Raw genomic sequence first — 18467 nt, 5'->3', positions numbered from 1 at the left:
CAACTGTTGTCCATCTGAGATCATTACAGCACACACTGTAGATTAAAATGAAGTATTAAATCCATCTGAGATCAACTTTACATACAAGGAATGAATTTATGAACTTGAGTCAGTAGGAACCCAAAATGAAATTTCTAACATAGCTCAAAACACTTAACTGGTCAGTTAAAAAAAATAACAGATATTTCCTGTCAATAAATAAACTAACGAACAAAAGAGGGTATGCTCAGGCTCACAGCAAGATGGTTAACTAGTTTTGAGTTAATTATTTTATATTATTAACTTACAAAAACTACTTTCTACTTACTGTTACAGCTGGGCTTCTGGCGTCCAACGCTCCAAGTCCCATCAGTTTGACAGCTGATGACCCTCAGTCCCTGTAGATAATATCCTGGGTCACAAGTGATAATCATTTGAGCTCCATATTGATTCGGATCTCCATTTAACAGCTTCCAGTTCCCGTGATCTACACGAAGACTATTAACTTCAGGGCAAGTCACAGCTGTAAAAATGTACATCGAGTTGCAATCAATAGCAGATTATTACTTCGTTACCTGCTGTGTTGCAGTTTTCTGATTGGTTATCGATTTGATCAATCAAGGATTAGAATTAACCTCCCTGTTTTACATTCTTAAATTCAATCACAATGTTTGGCAATGATGTACAATAAATAAAAGGAATATTGTAGTCTATTGATCTGCCTTTGTCTTATTTCAAACAGAACCACCTAATTTGCATTGTTTCTTCAGATCATTTCAAGAACAATCTATACTTCCTTTTCTTTTAATTTTCTAACTATGTTAGATAAGGTAAAAAAAAATCTGTTCTTAAATTGAGGAAAGTAGATAAAACAACATCTCATTGTTTATTCGCAAACAACAGGAATTCTGCAGATGCTGGAAATTCAAGCAACACACATAAAAGTTGCTGGTGAACGCAGCAGGCCAGGCAGCATCTCTAGGAAGAGGTGCAGTCGACGTTTCAGGCCGAGACCCTTCGTCAGGACTAACTGAAGGAAGTTAGTCCTGACGAAGGTTCTCGGCCTGAAACGTCGACTGCACCTCTTCCTAGAGATGCTGCCTGGCCTGCTGCGTTCACCAGCAACTTTTATGTGTGTTGCTCTCATTGTTTATTCCTTGCATTTATACATATGACCTGACGTTTAGTACACTGGGCAGCTTCACCAGTTTTATTTTCCAGCAAAACATTGCAAATGCTTTTTTAATTTTAATTTTCTGAGTATGTATTTAGGAGTGTACACTGTACTCTAACTACCAGTTCTTGTATCTATGTTAAAAAATAATAAATAGGAGTGACCTTCTACCTCAAGCTCGAGTAACACAAAGAAAATGCTGGAAGAACTCAGCAGGTCAAGCAGCAGCTATGGAAAGGAATAAAGAGCCAATGTTCTAGGCTGAGACGTTTCATTAGGACTGAAATGGAAGAGGGAAGAAGCCAGAATAAGAAGGTGGGGAGAGTGGAAGTAGTACAAACTAGGTAGCAGGTCGTAGGTGAAGTCAGGTGAGGGGGAAGGTAGGTGGGTGCAGGGGGATTGAAGTGAGAAGCTGGAGGGTGACAGATAGGAAAGGTAAAGGGCTGAAGAAGAAGGAATTTGATAGGAGAGGAGATTGGACCATGGGAGAAAAGGAAGGAGGAGTGGAACCCCAGGAAGGTGATGAGCAGGTGAGGAGAATAGAAGGCGTGAAAGGGTAACCAGAACGGGGAATGGAAAATGAGAGGAGGGGGAGAGAAGATAAGTTACCTAAAGTTAGAGAAATAAATGTTTATGCCATCAGGTTGGAAGCTACCCAGAATATAAGGTGTCTCTTCATCAATCAGCCATTTTCCAGTACTATTTCCATTTTCTTTGATTACCTTCAAGCCCAGTAAACTATGGAATGAACTCAGTAGATAAACCTCCACGGTCCTTCGGAGTAGAAAATTCTGAAGGTTCATTGCCCTCTGACTGAAAAAATCTCTGCTCATTTCAGTACTAAGCAGTCCTATCAATTATTCTGAAAACAATGACCGTAATCCTTGTCCTTCGCCAAAGGAAACATTTTTCCTGCATCTAGCCTGCCAAGCTCTTAAAGAATTTTGTAAGTCTCAGTGAGATCACCTGTCATTCTTCTGAACTCTTGAGAAGTCTGTCTCAATCCAATGCAATTCTCCTTACATGGTAACCTCGTCATTCTAGGAGCCATCTAATCAACCTCTGCTGTATTCAGTCAACGGCAAGTACATCACTTTTTGGTAAAGAGACCAAACTACACAAAATATACCAGGCAGCATCTCTGTAAGGACCTATTCAAATACAATAAAACTTCAGTCGTCACTGATATAAATCCCTTCAGAATAAAAATTGACATGCCCTCTTATTCTGTTGCCGTACTGGATGCTGACTTTAAGCGACTTGTGTACAAATGTACTTGGGTCCCTTCTAACATCAGCTCTACTCAATTTTTCGACGTTTAATAAATGCTCCATTTTCTGCTACAGCTACTAAAGTGGATGACTTTACAATTTTTCATGTTATTTATTCTCATTCACATATTCAGCTTGTCCATATTACTGTTAAGCCTTTTTTAATCCACTTGCTAAACTCTCCTAGTTCAGTATCATCAGTAAACTTATGATGCCTTTGGCCAAATACTTAATATAGGTTAACCCAAGAAATTCTGCAGATGCTGGAAATCCAAAGCAACACACACAAGATGCTGGATGGTTTCAGCCTGTCAGGCAGCATCTATGGAAATGAGCAAACAGTCAACGTTTTGGGCTGAGACCCTTCTTCAGTTCTCAGTGTGTCGTATATATGTTACTTAATATTGACTGTAAATTACTGGGGACCTATGGGGGGTCTAATAGCACCAACCCCTGCAGCGTCCCCAGCTATTTACAATCTGTATTTATGCTACACCTGCCAGTCTGATAATTATGTATTAGTCCATTCACTACTAACATTTGCTTTCTGCCTACAACCAATTCTTAATCCATTTCATTATACTGTCTAACCTTGTGGACCAAACTCCTGTGTGGAACCTTATTGAACACCTTCTGAAGATCCCATTACACCACATCTACTATGTTAACTGCACAAAACAGGAACTGAATTAGTCTTTTCCCTGTTGGTTCTTTAACCTACTTACTGAACCAGCATCTCATACACATACAATGAATTCTTCTTCCATCTTATCACAATAAATTTGATTTGTCCATTCTCTATGTATTTATAGCACATGCACAATTACAATTACATTTTGATGATGTATAAATAACTCACACAGCTGCTTTCTGCTCTTTACTATTTCTTAGCTCAACCCAAATTAATTTTAGCTTTACATCAGGGCCTGTCAAGCCAAAATTATTTCTTACGACTGTGCTAATCTGCTCCCTTCTCTAGAGTACTGCACCAACCCCTTTTCCTTTTTGAAAATAAAGTAGATGCTTGACATCTGAAATAATAACATTATTATCATCATTATTATTATTATTAATATGACTGATCAGTTATTACAGATAGCACAATCCATAACCACTGTCTGGATATATTAATACAGGATAAACAAGAAAGAACAACTTATTTAATAGATACAGCCATTCCAAACACATATAACTTACAAAAATCAAGAAGTGAAAGAGACCGGAAATATGCTGAAATAAAAGAGGAAATTAGAAAAACTTTGGAACATGGACAAGGTATACATCGTCCCGATAGTAATATCTTCGACTTGTATCATCCTAAAGACGCTACACAATAGCATTAAACAATTAGGGCTACACAGTAATATCTATGTAATTCTTCAGAAAGCCACAATACTAAACACTACTGGAATAGTCCGTAAGTTTCTAGCAATTGACAAATGAGTGTGGTTGTTTATGCCCGTACCTCAGGTTTTACCAGCTTGAGCTGAGAAAAAAAATAAAAAGAATAATAATAAATTGTTGGAAACACACGTTGAGTCAGTCAGAATTTTATCGAACAAGAAACAGTTTATGTTTCAGACCTTAGAATGTTTATCAGAAATCAGAAAGATAAATGCACGTTTTAGGTACAATACATACAAAACGCTGGAGGAACTCAGCAGGTCAGGCAGCATCTATGAAAATGAATAAACAGTTCACCTTTCTGGTCAAGACCCTTCTTCGGACTGGAAAGGAAGGGGGAAGATGCCAGAATAAAAATTGAGGGTGGAAAGGAGAACTGTAGCTAGAAGTAATAGGTGAAATCAGGTGGGTGGAAAAGGTAAAGGGAAGGAATCTGACAGGACAGGAGAGTGGACTATGGGAGAAAGGGAAGGAGGAGGGGCACAAGGAGGAGGTGATAAGCAGGTGAGAAGAGAGGAAGAGAGGCTCAAGTGGGGAATAGAAGAAGGAAAAAAAATACAGGAAGGAGAATCTGATGTTCTTGCCATCAGGTTGGAGGTTACCCAGAAGAAATATGAGGTATTGCTCCTTCATCCTGAGAATAGCTTCATTATGGCACAAGAGGAGCCCATGGACCGACATGTCGGAAAGGGGAATGCAAATAGGAATTAAAATGGTTGGCCACCAGGAAATTTCACTTTTGGCAGATGGCGTGAAGATGCTTGACAAAGCAGTCCCCCAGTTTATGACAGGGTCTCACCAATGTAGAGAAGACCTCATTGGAAGCACTGGATACTATAGACAACCCCAACAGATTCACAGCGGATGTTTTGCCTCACCTGAAAGGATTTGTTAGGCCCCTGAATGAAGGTGAGAGAGGAGGTGAGTGGGCAGGTGTAGCACATTGGCTGCTTGCAGAGGTAAGCGCCAAGAGTGAAATTAATGGGGAGGGGTGAATGGACAAGGAAATCATGGAAGGTGCTATCCCTGCGGAAAGCGGGGAGTGGGGGAGAGGTAAACATGTATTTGTTGGAGATAGTGGGAGGTACGGAGAATGATGTGTTAGATGTGGAGGCTCTTGGGGTGGTAGGTTAGGACAAGGGAAACTCTATCCCTGTTCAGATGGTGGGGCATGGGGTGAGCATGGATGTCCGAGAAATGGAGGAGATGTGGATGAGGGCAGCGTCAGTGGTGAGGTTTAGTAGCAGCAAATCAATTCGTCTTTCCATTCCCATTTTGGTCTATAGCCTCCTCAACTGCCATGATGAGGCCAAACTCATCTGCTTTCTCTCCTCCTTCTCTTTCTTCCTTGGTCCACTGTCCTCTCCTATTAGATGCCTTCTTACTCAGTCCTTTACCTCTTCCACTCATCACCTCCCAGCTTCTTACTCCATTTTCCGCTCCTCCACCCACCACCTTCCCTATCACCGGCAAACCTGCACTCCATCCCCTCCCCCGTCCCTATCCCTTCCTTTCCAGTCCTGATGAAGGGTCTCAACCTCAAACACCGACTGTTTATCCCCCTCCACAGATGTTGCCAAAGTTCTTCCAGCATTTTGTGCATGTTGCTTACAGTTAGCAGATAAGGTTAGGAAAGGGGATAAGTTGAACTAAGGAATATCTCTAATTTGGTGAGATCGGATGATTTGATGCAGTTGTTATCAGAAAAAACTTCTTTGCCTGTACAATGTTTTGCTAATGGTAAGGTTGTCAGACATGCCCAATAGACCAAGCGATATAGAAATAAGACAAAAAGAAAAAAAAAATGATCAAAATGATGAAATTCACAATGGAATGCTCAGTTCTGGTTCAAACAGAAAGAAAATGTGGCTCTCTAAAGTCGGGGAATTTTAATATTGACTCCTGCAGGTGTCCAGATGGAAAATGAAATACTTTTCTCTCTAGCTTGCTCTAGGCCACGTGTAACAGCACAGGAGGACACAGAAAGAAAGAACAGAGTGGGAGCGGAATGATGAATTACCATAGCAGGCAACTGGAAGCTGAAGGTCACCCGTGAACACAGAGTGCAGATACTCCGTAAAGAGAACACTCGATCTGCATTTAGTTTCTCAACGTAAAGGTCACATTGTTAACGTCAGATTCCGTACACTAGATTAAAATAACTGCAAGGCGATCACTTTATTTGTCTATTTTTCTAAACATCGGCTACATCGGGATACTTAGAGATCAAGATTACAGGTTAGCTTTATTTGTCACATGTACATCAAAACATACAATGTAAATGTGTCGTCTGTGTCAAACCAAATCAGCAAAGATTGAGCTGAGGAGAGCCTGTAACTGTTACCATTCTTCCAGTGCCAATAAAGCATGCCCATGAGTCCTGATAAAGGGCCTTAACCTGAAAAGTTGACTGTTTACTCTTTTCCATAGTTGCTGCCTGACCTGCTGGGCTCCCCCAGCATTTTGTGTGTGTTGCTTTGGACTTCCAGCATCTGCAGATTTTCTCGTCTTTCTTCTAACCCTATCCATACATTTGTTTTCGAATGTGAGCGGAAACCAGGGCATCCGGAATAAACCCAAGTGGTCACAGGGAGAACATACAGGCTCCTTACAGACAGCAGCGGGAATTGGATCCTGATTAAAGTGATAATGTTAACCACTACACTATTGTGCCTCCCTTCCCGATCTTGGTCATCCTCCTATCATGTTTCCATTATATCAATTAGATCATTTTCAGCTTACTTCTGTCTGTGCCATGTACAGCAGCAAATAATGCAACCTCTGTAACTATTGCAGTTCAGCACCTTTAATGTTGTCATTTTAACATTTTTTCTGTGCAATGGCCCATCTTGCTGCTTGACCTTGTTTTTGCTATCTTTCTGATTTCCTCTTCCTGCTTTATTTCTCCCCACTTTCCCTGCTAAGCTTGCTTACACCCTCTCAATAACCTTAGCAAATCCTTCTGCAAGGACATTGGCTCCAGCTCTGCTGACTTGCAACCCATTCAGTTAAACAGATCCTGACTGCCCCTGAAATGGTTCTAATACCTTAGCAATTTAAAGTTCTTACTTTTGCACCATCCAAATGGTCTACCTGCCAGATACTTGTGCAGAAGCTTCTTGGAATTCAATGATGCTTGCTTCTGTATTATAGGAGCTGTTGTGATAAATAAAATCTTTTAAACTCTACTATTTGAGTGTGTTTCCAATCCCTATAAATAGCAGAATGACGACTGTCTCCAACTTTCAGAACTTTGATACCACTGGACAGACTCAGTTCAGCTCCCGCGAAGGTCAAACCACAGCAGCAGCTCTCTTGGTGATAGCTAAGTGACAACTTGATTTTGGTGGAATCACAAGGATAAGCTGTGAAAGGTGGAAATTTAAAGCATAGATTTGATATTCTGGTGTGGTCAAGCCACCTGGCATAGAAGATAGAAGTTTTATGAAGTCTGCTGCTCCAATCAGGAAGTGAATGATGAAGACACCAGTGCGGCAAATGGTTCCATTGTCATATTTCACTTTGATAAGTAGGTCAGAACAAATCTCACCAAACCATATCAAATTGAGCCAAAATGATGAGATACTCTTACATTAGTCCAGAGAACAATGGATGCCTCGCAAGGTTGTTAAAAATTATAGTGATCATAAGAAAACATAGATGCAAATCACGTGGTGAAGAATGGCTGCTGCAAGAAAAGTGTTCATTTTAATGGTTATTTTCCTGCATTTATTTATTCATAGACTGGAACATCTCTGTATTTGTTGATTCAAATTGAATTAATTCATAATACATTCTATTGATCTCCCGTCATCCCCTTTCATCAACAATTAGACCATCACTTCATCTTTGAAATGTAAACCAAGTCCATGCAACATACCCTAAGTTTCATCTTTCTCAGCTTTGGATTGTTTCTATTGAATTTGCATTCCAAACTTGAATAAATCCTTCCTATCTTACAGTGGTAAGAAATGACAACAGAGCTGAACTCAAAATTTACATAACCACAGTATAATGTAAGATCTATACCATTACACCTTGCCTCACAGACTTAAAAGTCAACATTGGTCTCTTTACTTATTTTGGAAACAATACTGAACAAAGCCATTTGACCTTTCATACCTATACACTCTCAGAGAAGCAATTTGTTTAGTCTCAAACCCTATTCCCTTCTTCTACCTTATTGTAGTGAATACACCTGGAGCCCCAAACCTCAGCACTCCATCGATTTCACCAATATAACAAGTCTTTTTATTCCATCTTTATTAAGTTCACTGGATGGGCATCTTTAAAAAAAATCTATGTTTGATTATTTGATTGGTCTATGGAAACATCTTTGTGTGCAACAAACAATATGCTGATGGCAGTCAGTTGTTAAGGCAGCATCTGCATTACATAGATACATATTGTGACGAGAATACACATCAAATTAAGATGTTTGCTGGCCTGAGTTAGCATCAGTGACATCAGCAAGTGGTCTGCCACCTGTCCTCAGGGGAAGGAGAGATAAGGAACAATGGAGCAGCGTCTGGAGATGTGTAATGAAGGGACGGGGGAGAGAGAGCTGTCTGGAGCAGCTCCCCCCTTTGAACCTTGAACTGTTTGAAGTGATGGACAGGCGATACCCCAGCAGGGGGATAAAAAGGGACCAGTTCGCTAAGGCAGGACACACGCCACCCGAGGTAACGAGACCCTGGAAGCGGTACGCTTCTCACGAGTCGGTGGGAAGTACCAGACAATGGCCAGGGTGGAAAGGTACGATCAGCGGGAACCCGGTGTGTGTCCGCCCTTGCCTGGGTGCCGGGTTCACTGCAGAGGATCGACCGCATCTGGAGGAGGGGTCACAGTCGGTGACCTCAGGTGACATCACCAAGGACCCGCCCAAAAGCTGCTTGTGAGCCATCTCGCCGGTCTGTGAGTGAAGCCATGTCTGAATGATCAGTTGTTCCTGTTCTCTCTCTCTCTTCCCCCACGTTGTCCATCGCCATGGCAACGATTACTGTGAACTGAACTACTAAACTGGACTGAACTTTGAGTCACTTTGAAATTTGGTCATATACCCCTAGACAACGATAGAGCTTGATTGATGCTGTTATCTTAATTCTGTGCACATGTGTGTTTATCATTGCTGAACTGTTGCATTTATTATCTTTTCGATTACTGTGTTGCTTGTTTCTTTAATAAAACTTTCTTAGTTCTAGTACTCCAGACTCCAACTGAGTGATCCATTTCTGCTGGTTTGGCAACCCAGTTACGGGGGACGTAACAATATATATATGCAATCATTAGTCTCATGAGAGTGGGCACGTGGCCAAGTGGTTAAGGCATTGGACTAGCGACCTGAAAGTCGTGAGTTCGAGCCCCAGCTGAGGCAACGTGTTGTGTCCTTGAGCAAGGCACTTAATCACACATTGCTCTGCGACGACACTGAGAGGGTGCCCTGGAGAGTGAAGACTTTTCAGGTGCAGATCCATGGTCTCACAAGACTAACGGATGCCTTTAAGTCTCATGAGACCATGGATTTGCGCCTTGGAAGGTTTCCAGGGCGCAGGCCTGGGCAAGGTTGTGTGGAAGACCAGCAGTTGCCCATGCTGCAAGTCACCTCTCTCCACGCCACCGATGTTGTCCAAGGGAAGGGCATTAGGACCCATACAGTTTGGCACCAGTGTTGTTGCAGAGCAATGTGTGGTTAAGTGCCTTTGCTCAAAGACACACAGGCTGCCTTAGCCAAGGCTCAAACTAGCGAACTTCAAATCACTAGACGAACGCCTTAACCCCTTGGCCACGCGCCAACACGGATATACACATATAGATACATAGAATAGTACAACACAGTACAAGCCCTTCGGCCCACAATGTTGTGCCGACCCTTAAACCCTGAGTACCATATAACCCCCCACCTTAAATTCCTCCATATACCTGTCTAGTCATCTCTTAAATTTCACTAGTGTATCTGCCTCCACCACTGACTCAGGCAGTGCATTCCACGCACCAACTACTCTCTGAGTAAAAAACCTTCCTCTAATATCCCCCTTGAACTTCCCACCCCTTACCGTAAAGCCATGTCCTCTTGTATTGAGCAGTGGTGCCTTGGGGAAGAGGCGCTGGCTGTCCACTCTATCTATTCCTCTTATTATCTTGTATACCTCTATCATGTCTCTTTTCATCCTCCTTCTCTCCAAAGGGTAAAGCCCTAGCTCCCTTAATCTCTAATCATAATGCATACTCTCTAAACCAGGCAGCATCCTGGTAAATCTCCTCTGTACCCTGAGCTCTGCTGAGCATTGCGGGCATGCTATGTTTGTGCTGGAGTGTGTGGCAATACTTGAAGGCTACCTCCAGCACTCTCTTGGGTGTGTTGGTTGCTAATGCAAATAACACATTTCACTGTATATTTTGCTGATAACTAAACTTGAAATCTCCCAGTGGCCAGCCATTTTAATTCCACTTCGAATTTTCATTCCAACATGTTAGTCTCTGGTCTCCTCTGCTGTCATGATGGGGCCCCACTCAGGCTGGAGGAGCAACACCTTATATTCCACCTGGGTAGCCTCCAAACAGAAGGCATGAACATTGATTTCTCGAACTTCCAGTTATGTACCCCCCCCCACTTCCCCCTTTACTATCACCATTCCCCATTTCCATGTCCTTCTCGCAACTTATCTGCCCTTGACCTCCCTCTGGTGCTCCTCCCCCTTTTCTTTCTTCTATGACTTTCTGTCCTCTCCAATCACGATCCCCCTTCTCCAGCCTTTTATCACTTTCACCAGTCAACTTCCCAGCTCTTTACTTCTCCCTTCCCCTCCCCTCCTGGTTTCACCTATCACCTTATGGTTCTTCTTTCCCTCCCCCCACTTTCTTACTCTGGCTCCTCATCTTTTTCTTTCCAGTCCCGATGAAGGGTACTACCCCAAAATATCGACGGTTTATTCTTTACCACAGATGCTGCCTGGCCTGCTGAGTTCCTCCAGCACTTTGTGCGTGTTGTTTGAAACTTGAGTGTGTGTGCAGATCCTGACACAGAATTTTGATCCAAAAATGTTCATAATTCCTTCTCCCCCTACAGATGCTGCTCGACCTGCTGAGTTCCTCCAGCAGACTGTTGTTCTGCATTCCAGCATCTGCAATCTCCTGTGCCTCTATCGAATTCCTGTTGTGATAGAGTGGGGCTGGAATGATTGACTTCCAATAACTAGAGCCATTTTATCTGTGATCACCTTGGTGTAATCAGGGCAAGAGACAAACAGAAGAAGAAGGCAGAAAAATCCAGAAAAAAATAAGGTATAATAAAGTAGAATCCCAACTAGCTGGATCTGTGGGCCTCTGGAATGCCCACCAACCTGTTTTTTCTTCTTTCGTGTAGTGACTCCTTATCCTAGGCAATAAACATAACTTGCTTTGGTACACTCACCCACGCAGAGTGGTGGATTGCCATTATTGCTCCACTTTCCATTTTCCTGGCAGACAGCTGTTGACAGTTCACCAGACTGCAGTCGGTATCCCTCGTTGCACTGATAGATGGCCCTCGTTCCAAGAGTGTACTCTCTCCCAAAGACTGTTCCATTTGCCGGAGCTTTTGGGACGCCACAAGAAATGGCTGAAAATGAACATCTGTCAGCTTTATCTGAGATACAGTGTGCACCAGTATGACCAACTTCACTAATATTTACATTGCTGCTGTGATATAAATAGACACACAATTACTGTATAACATTGTGTGGGAGCACAGCACTTTGTTGATCTAGTGGGTCACCTCGTTTAAAGGAAGAAACATATATTTACTATTTTAGACAAGTTGATGACTCAATTTGATATGGTTAGAAGAGGTGTAGGATTAAGGTAGGTCACTTTGGTGGGAGTGTGGGGTGGGGCTAGCTCTGTGCAACAAATCATCAACCAAATTTTGGAAGTTGGACAAGACAGGCTGTGACCAACATTTGGCATGACAATCACTGAATTCTGCTTACAGAAAGTATTGCAGACAAGAAAAATGGGAAAAATATTACTTCAATCAGTGAGATTAATGTACTACAAATCTGTAACATTGTTTCTTAAAGAATGACTAATATAAGAAACGCTAAAAAAACATAGAAAATTGAGCTATCATTGGTTAACAAAATGCTAACAATAATTTGAAATAAAGTTTATGATTTCCACCTCATATAAATGGATTCCAACAGAATACAGACTAGACACACACAATGCAGGAGGAACTCAAGAGACCAGGCAGCATCTTTGGAAAAGAGTAAACAGTCAATGTTTCAGGCCGAGACCCTTCATCAGGTCCAGAGGGAGGGTTATGACCTGCAACATCGACTGTTTACTCTTTTCCATAGATGCTGCCTGGCCTGCTGAGTTCCTCTGGCATTTTGTGTATGTTGCTTTGGATTTCCAGCATCTGCAGATTTTCTCATGTTTAGAATACAATCTACTACTGTTGGCTATAGCTTCTTTTTGCTCATTTATTTGTCAGTGTTTTCTGTGAACTCACAATCCCTTCATCAGTAGTATTTCTTGTTCATAAAACTGGTCCCACAGCAGATTCAGTTGGGAAACATTAATTCGGTCTAATGTCCTGAATGATATAAATCAGGTATTGCTTAAAGATTTAAAAGGCTTTCAGGAAACCTTGTAGTTTCCATTCTCACCATAGAGGTAAAATTTTCTTCACCTTAATTTTTCATAGTGTGCTTCTTTAGTTTTCAGGACCTTTTTGATCTCATCAAAGTCATAAAGTTTTCAAAATCTTGTACAGCAGGTTATGAAGAGACTGCCTTATTGAAGTATAACTTTATGCAAGTTCATCCATAATATTTTAAAGAACACCAACAAATAATATTAATTTTTGTAGTATTTATTAACAACTGGGCATGATATATGTTCCATTGATTTAATTATGGGTAGTGTTTGGATGAACATATAAAATATTTGATGGACCAATACATGGGAAATTGTTCATTTCTGACTCACGGAAAATGAGCTTATGGACAGTTCTCAGGGGTTTTAAGACTGTATGCCTCTTAATTGTACTTATAATTAGGAGAGTTTAGATTAGAGGAGTTTGCGACAGAGCTGGTGCAGAAACTGGGCCTCATTTCAGCTTTCAACATACTTTGGACTTAATTCACTGATTATACTCTATTGGAAATTCCTGCCCACTGTGGAGCAACTTTCATTGAATATTGGCTGCAAATAATAAAACATCTATTGAAAGTAGAGCAGCGTTTTGCTAAGAATTGCAGACTTGACAAATGTCAAGTTCAGATCAAGTTAGATTTTTTTTGTTTCATTGTTACAATTGTTAAATCAATTCTACAAGAGAGCATTGATATAATGATGCATGACAGATAATATTTTTCTTACCTTGACAAAGAGGAGGAATGGTATTCCAATTGTAAAATCCTTGGGGGAACCTTGTGCATGTTGCAGTACCTTGTCCAATCAATCGATAGCCTGGATCACAGGTGAATCGCACTGTGCTGCCGGGTAGCCCTCCTGTTGGTGTGTGAACTCTGCCGTGTCTTGGGGGACTTGGTGGGCTACAGTATGGAGCTAATGACAAAACAAAATTACAAACATACTGAAGTAAGTAACACAGAGAAAGCGCCGGAAGAATTCAACAATTCAGGTTGCATCTGTGGAATAGAATAATCTGTCGACATTTCAGGCCAAGACCCTTCATCAGGGATGGAAAGGAAGGGGGCAGAAGCCAGAATAAGAAGGTAAGGAGAGGTGAAATAGATATTAACTGTCCAGGGAACATGCTTGTCAAACTCAGCTTTCTAACACAGCAGCTGACACTTCTAGAGATCAAAGAGTTGTTTTCCATTAAGTTAAACTCCCTATCAATATTCTTTGCTGAGCTTCCTGTCATAAACAAGAGCCAGTCTTCAGTTCTTAATGTAAATATAAAGCAGTAATCAGTTTTAAGTTGAAAGGGTGGCTTTGCACGCCAAAATTATTGACATGCTGACCCACAGCATGGGACTGGCTGCTCAAGAGATGCAGTGTAAAGCAATGGGGTTACGTTAATTGTGCCGCTGAAGGGTTTCGGCCCGAAACGTTGACTGTACTCTTTACCATAGATGCTGAATTCCTCCAGCGTTTTGTGTGTGTTACCCGGATTTCCAGACTCTGCAGGTTTTCTCTTGTTTGTTATGCTAATTGTGCCTGCATCAAACCAGACAACATTGGCTAACTTATTTAGTTCAAGCAACCTTGCAGACCAGATTGGTACATGTCACTTAGCATGTCAAATACCTGATCTATCAATATTCACAGCATTAATTTTGGGCATTTGCAATCTGTCACCAGATGCTTTTAGACCATCTGTGTGAAAAGGTACCTAACAAAATATCACCTGTGTGAAGTTAGCAGGTAGCAATAAACAGTATAAATGCAAGACAAGAGTCAAGTTAGTTAGGAATGGTCAAGGAACTGCAAGTTTAATAACAGAAAGATGCAGTGACTAGAATGTATTCTTCTGCCTTTAATTTCACAGTAATTAACTCTTTCATTTGTCATGTGTTGGTATGTCTTTTTAGCAGGAATTGCATCGGTGTTTTGGAAACCCTTTGTGTTTTAGAAGTTGTTTTGTAATTTGGAAATCTTTTGTAAGATAGAAAACCTCTGTGAATTTGAAACATGTTTTAAGAATTGTATCTAAATTTGAAGATGTATTAGTTTAAATATGTTTAAACATTAGATAATACTTAGTATTATCTGGAAGTATCTCCTCCTTGGTAGGGAGCAGGTCTGACACTCAAATAGTGGCCATTGGCAGCTAAGCTTGGCATGGAGGATAAACAGGGTTGTGATTTTGCCTTTGAAGAGTACATGGCTACAGTATGACCTCCCTTTAGTGAGGGTACCTATTGCTATCTATATCGGATGGGTCTTTCAATCTTCGTTTGAGTCAGAACTTCACAGTCACCAAATCCAATGCCATCACAGAGGGGGAGGAGGGCAATCTGGCAGCAGTAGGTGAAGCCAGGTGAGGGGGAAGATGGGTGGGTTGGAGAGTGGGGATGAAATAAGAAAGTGGAAGGAAAATAAGTGGGAGGAATAAGTGGAAGAGGTAAAGAGCTAAAAAAGAAGGAATCTGATAGGATAGGATATTGGACTGTGGAAGTAAAGGAAGGAGGACGGGAACCAAAGGGAGGTGATGGGCAGGTGAGGAGGAGAAGGGGTGAGTGTGTAACCAGAATAACAAATGGAAAATTTACTGAAGTAAGTTTTTATTATCATCTAACTCTGGAGATAACAGGGTGAGAAAATGAGTCTGCTCTATGCACTTTACATTAATTCATTGGCAGTATTTGATCTCTTATCTTTTCCCTAAATCAGAGAGTCTCTGGCAGAGCAAAATTATGTGTTTATATGCATGCTTCATCGTGCAATAGCAAGGATACGCCACTCACCATGGCAACATTGCCCTATTTCAAGTGAAACTGTTGTATCTGACAACTTGTTCATCATTTTCTATCACTTTCAAAGATCAATACATAAGTCACTTTCTGCAGTGCATGTTTTCTTTGCAATAATCAGCATCACTGATTAAATACAATAATGCAATTACATCACACTGAGAATACTGAGGTAATTACATTCACTCTGTACAGTCAAAGGTAAATCAAGCAGAAACAGTGTGTGTCCCAGCAAAAGGGATGGCATTTGGAAGGAAAATTGATTCTTATCCAATTAAAATTCAATTACTAGTGCAACATTATACACATTAACAATACAACATATCATTCCTTGTCAAAAAAAAATAAGCTTATCGTCAGGAGTCATTTGGAACTGTGGAATAAGTTTTGATTAACATCGTTTTTTTCCCTGCTGTTCTAGTAATAATTTTCATTTTGGCCATCATTAATGTAGCTTTGAAAGGTATCTAAAGTTCTTAATTTACAGTGAATTACCTTTGAATGGGTTAGTTGCTATTATGTAGGCAGCAATATTGCCACCAGCCATGATCTCGCAAACAATTAGATGAATGACCTGTTAATCTATTTTTAATAGACGTTAGTTTAAGAAGATGCTTCTGGAGTTGCTCTTAATTCAGACAGACATGAACATATAATACGTACACATGCACCCTACTGAAGCTGATCCAAGACCGGGTATCTTCAAATCCAAGGAAAGATTCAGAAGACATCTCTGGCAAACAAAATTGTGGTTGTACAAATGCCAGATCATGGCAATAACATACTTACATTATTCTCCACGGCAACGTCTCCTTCACCCTTCCAACACCCTTCAGGTGAAGATGCTATATCTGCCAACCTGTTCATCAATTAATCACTTTCAGAAATCAATAGATCAGTCATTGTTTCTGCACCAAATATAAAAGCAAGGATGTAATGTTGAGACTTTATTCAGCACTGGTGAGGCCACACGGAGCATTGTAAGCAGTTTTGGTTCACTTATCTTAGAAAGGATGTGCTGAAACTGGAAATGGTTCAATGGAGGTTCACAAAAATGACTCCAGGATTGAATGGCTTGTCATATGAAGACCGTCTGATGCCTCTGGGCCTGTATTCATTAGAATTTAGAAGAATGGAGTGTGACCTCACTGAAACCTATCGAACGGTGAAAGGCCTTGATAGAGTAGATGTGTAGAGGATGTTTCCTATGACAGAGAGTCTAAGTCAGAGGGACAGATGGACGTCCTTTTAGAATAGAGATAAAGAGGAATTTCTATAGCCAGAGAGTGGTGAATCTGTGAAATTTTTTTCACAGATAGCTTTAGAGACCAAGTCTTTATGTATATAGAAGGCATAAAGAGGTTGCTAGATTCTTGATTAGTCAGGGCATGAAGGGATACAAGGAGAAGGCAGGAGACTGAGGCTGAGAGGAAAATTGGATCAGCCATGATGAAATAGGGGAGAAAATTCGACGGGCCAAATGGCCTAATTCTGCTCCTATATCTAATGGTCTTATGGTCTAACTGTTATTTTCTTTTGCAATAGTCATCACGAAGAAACTACAAGAATGCAAGAGACTATTTCTTGCATTTACATGTTTGTAAGTCAGGTGGGGATAATATTAAGTTGATACATAATTTCATTTGGCATTCTTAAATAGGCTTTATATTGTTTCCTCCTCAATGCAACAGAGGTGACTTTCAAACTCCCCAGTGGAAATGCAGTTCCTCAATACTAATGAATGCAAGTGATCAGCATCCTCACACTGGTCTCATCAGTCAGTAGAGCAGAGCTTGTGAGTGATTTTGACATCAGTTAAATTCCCTTGTCGTCAGAAAGCAAAAGATGCCACTGAAAATTGCAAATTCATCATCTACAGTATATTGAATTCTGAGTTTGAGCAAAGCTCCAACCACAAATTATCCACTTACTGTATATAAAACAAGTTTATATCAGTGCACCTGACAACAGTTTTTCATGGACATTTGCAGTAACTATTTTTCCTTGTCAGGCATGATAACCTTGCGTAGTTTCTTAGCCCATCATATTGCTGCTTATCGCTCAATTCTTCAGCCATGATACAATTTCCAGGTATTATTGCTGAAGAATTAGCTGTATTGGAGGCATGGAGACTACATGGCTACTCAAACAGCACTATATAAGAAAACAGTTCGAGACAACATGTGATACTCAAGTGGAAATGCAACGATGGCGTTTGCCTACACTCCTGACAATTCTTTAGGTTTCATTGCACTTTCTAAATATTCTATATTTCTAAATATTCTAAATATTCACCTGGGACTTTCACTTTTGCAGCTTTCACCTGGGGTTTGATGAGTGATCTTTTGCATGAAATAGAATCAAGCTAGCTTCCTCAAAGTTCAAGTAAATTTAATATCAAAGTACGTACGTATACGTTACAGCACACTGCCTTGAGATTCACTTTCTTGCAGGCGTTTAAAGGAAAATAAAGAAATGCAATATAATTTGGAAAAAACACTATAAATAATAAAGACTGACAAACAGCCAATGTGCAAAAGAAAATTTTACAAATAATAAAAAATATAAGTATATAATACTGAGAATATAGGTTGTAGAGTCATTGAAAGTGAGTCTTTAGGTTGTGGTGTTAGTTCAGCATTAAGGCAAGTGAAGTTATTTACACTAGTTCTGGTGATGACTGTTCTTGAACTTGGAGCGTGGGACCTAAGGCTCCTGTATGTCCTGCCTGAGAGGGAGATACCCATACCTTTACCTGTACTATCAGCACTGTTAAATTACTGATCAAAGCTGGCAAGCTTAATCCAGAATCACATCACATTTAATTAAGCCCTTGTAGGAACATGATGGAAGCTCGCTTTAAGAAGAAAGCAAGATCTTCAGATTACAAGCTTGGATTTCGATGCACCTTCTTAAAATTAGAATTAAACATAAAGTGATGGTGGAACAACATTTCTGGAGAATCCAAAGAGCTTAAGCAGGTGGGCAACATTTCTGTTGATACTTAATTAACGGCAAAGAGATGAAGGCCCCAATAATACAAGGAATCAGTCACCTATTTGACACCTTGCGGGACAGCAACGCAAACTGATTTTGCTAAAGACCCACAAGTAACCTGGAATGAGGCTAAAGAAGAAATATTGAAGATATAATTTCTTGGCACTGCCATCACATTAGTTAAGAGTTGGCAAGAGATTTCCTTGCAACAGATGG

General features: G+C 40.6%; 1 protein-coding gene across 1 annotated transcript in view; it reads right to left on the bottom strand.

Moving 5' to 3' along the window:
* The window catches only part of csmd2 (CUB and Sushi multiple domains 2), a 2031293-nt gene that overhangs the window by 120853 nt on the left and 1891973 nt on the right, over positions 1 to 18467 (bottom strand). Inside the window, exons 49-51 of the mRNA XM_063033882.1 lie at positions 13192 to 13380; positions 11240 to 11425; positions 308 to 502 (exon numbers count right to left, since the gene is read on the bottom strand). Coding sequence (XP_062889952.1) covers positions 308 to 502; positions 11240 to 11425; positions 13192 to 13380 — 570 coding nt within the window. The remainder of the gene's footprint in view (positions 1 to 307; positions 503 to 11239; positions 11426 to 13191; positions 13381 to 18467) is intronic.

Source organism: Mobula hypostoma, chromosome 26 (assembly GCF_963921235.1).
Source record: "Mobula hypostoma chromosome 26, sMobHyp1.1, whole genome shotgun sequence".
NCBI classification, from domain to species: domain Eukaryota; kingdom Metazoa; phylum Chordata; class Chondrichthyes; order Myliobatiformes; family Myliobatidae; genus Mobula; species Mobula hypostoma.
This window is presented reverse-complemented; position numbering and strand designations above follow the sequence as displayed.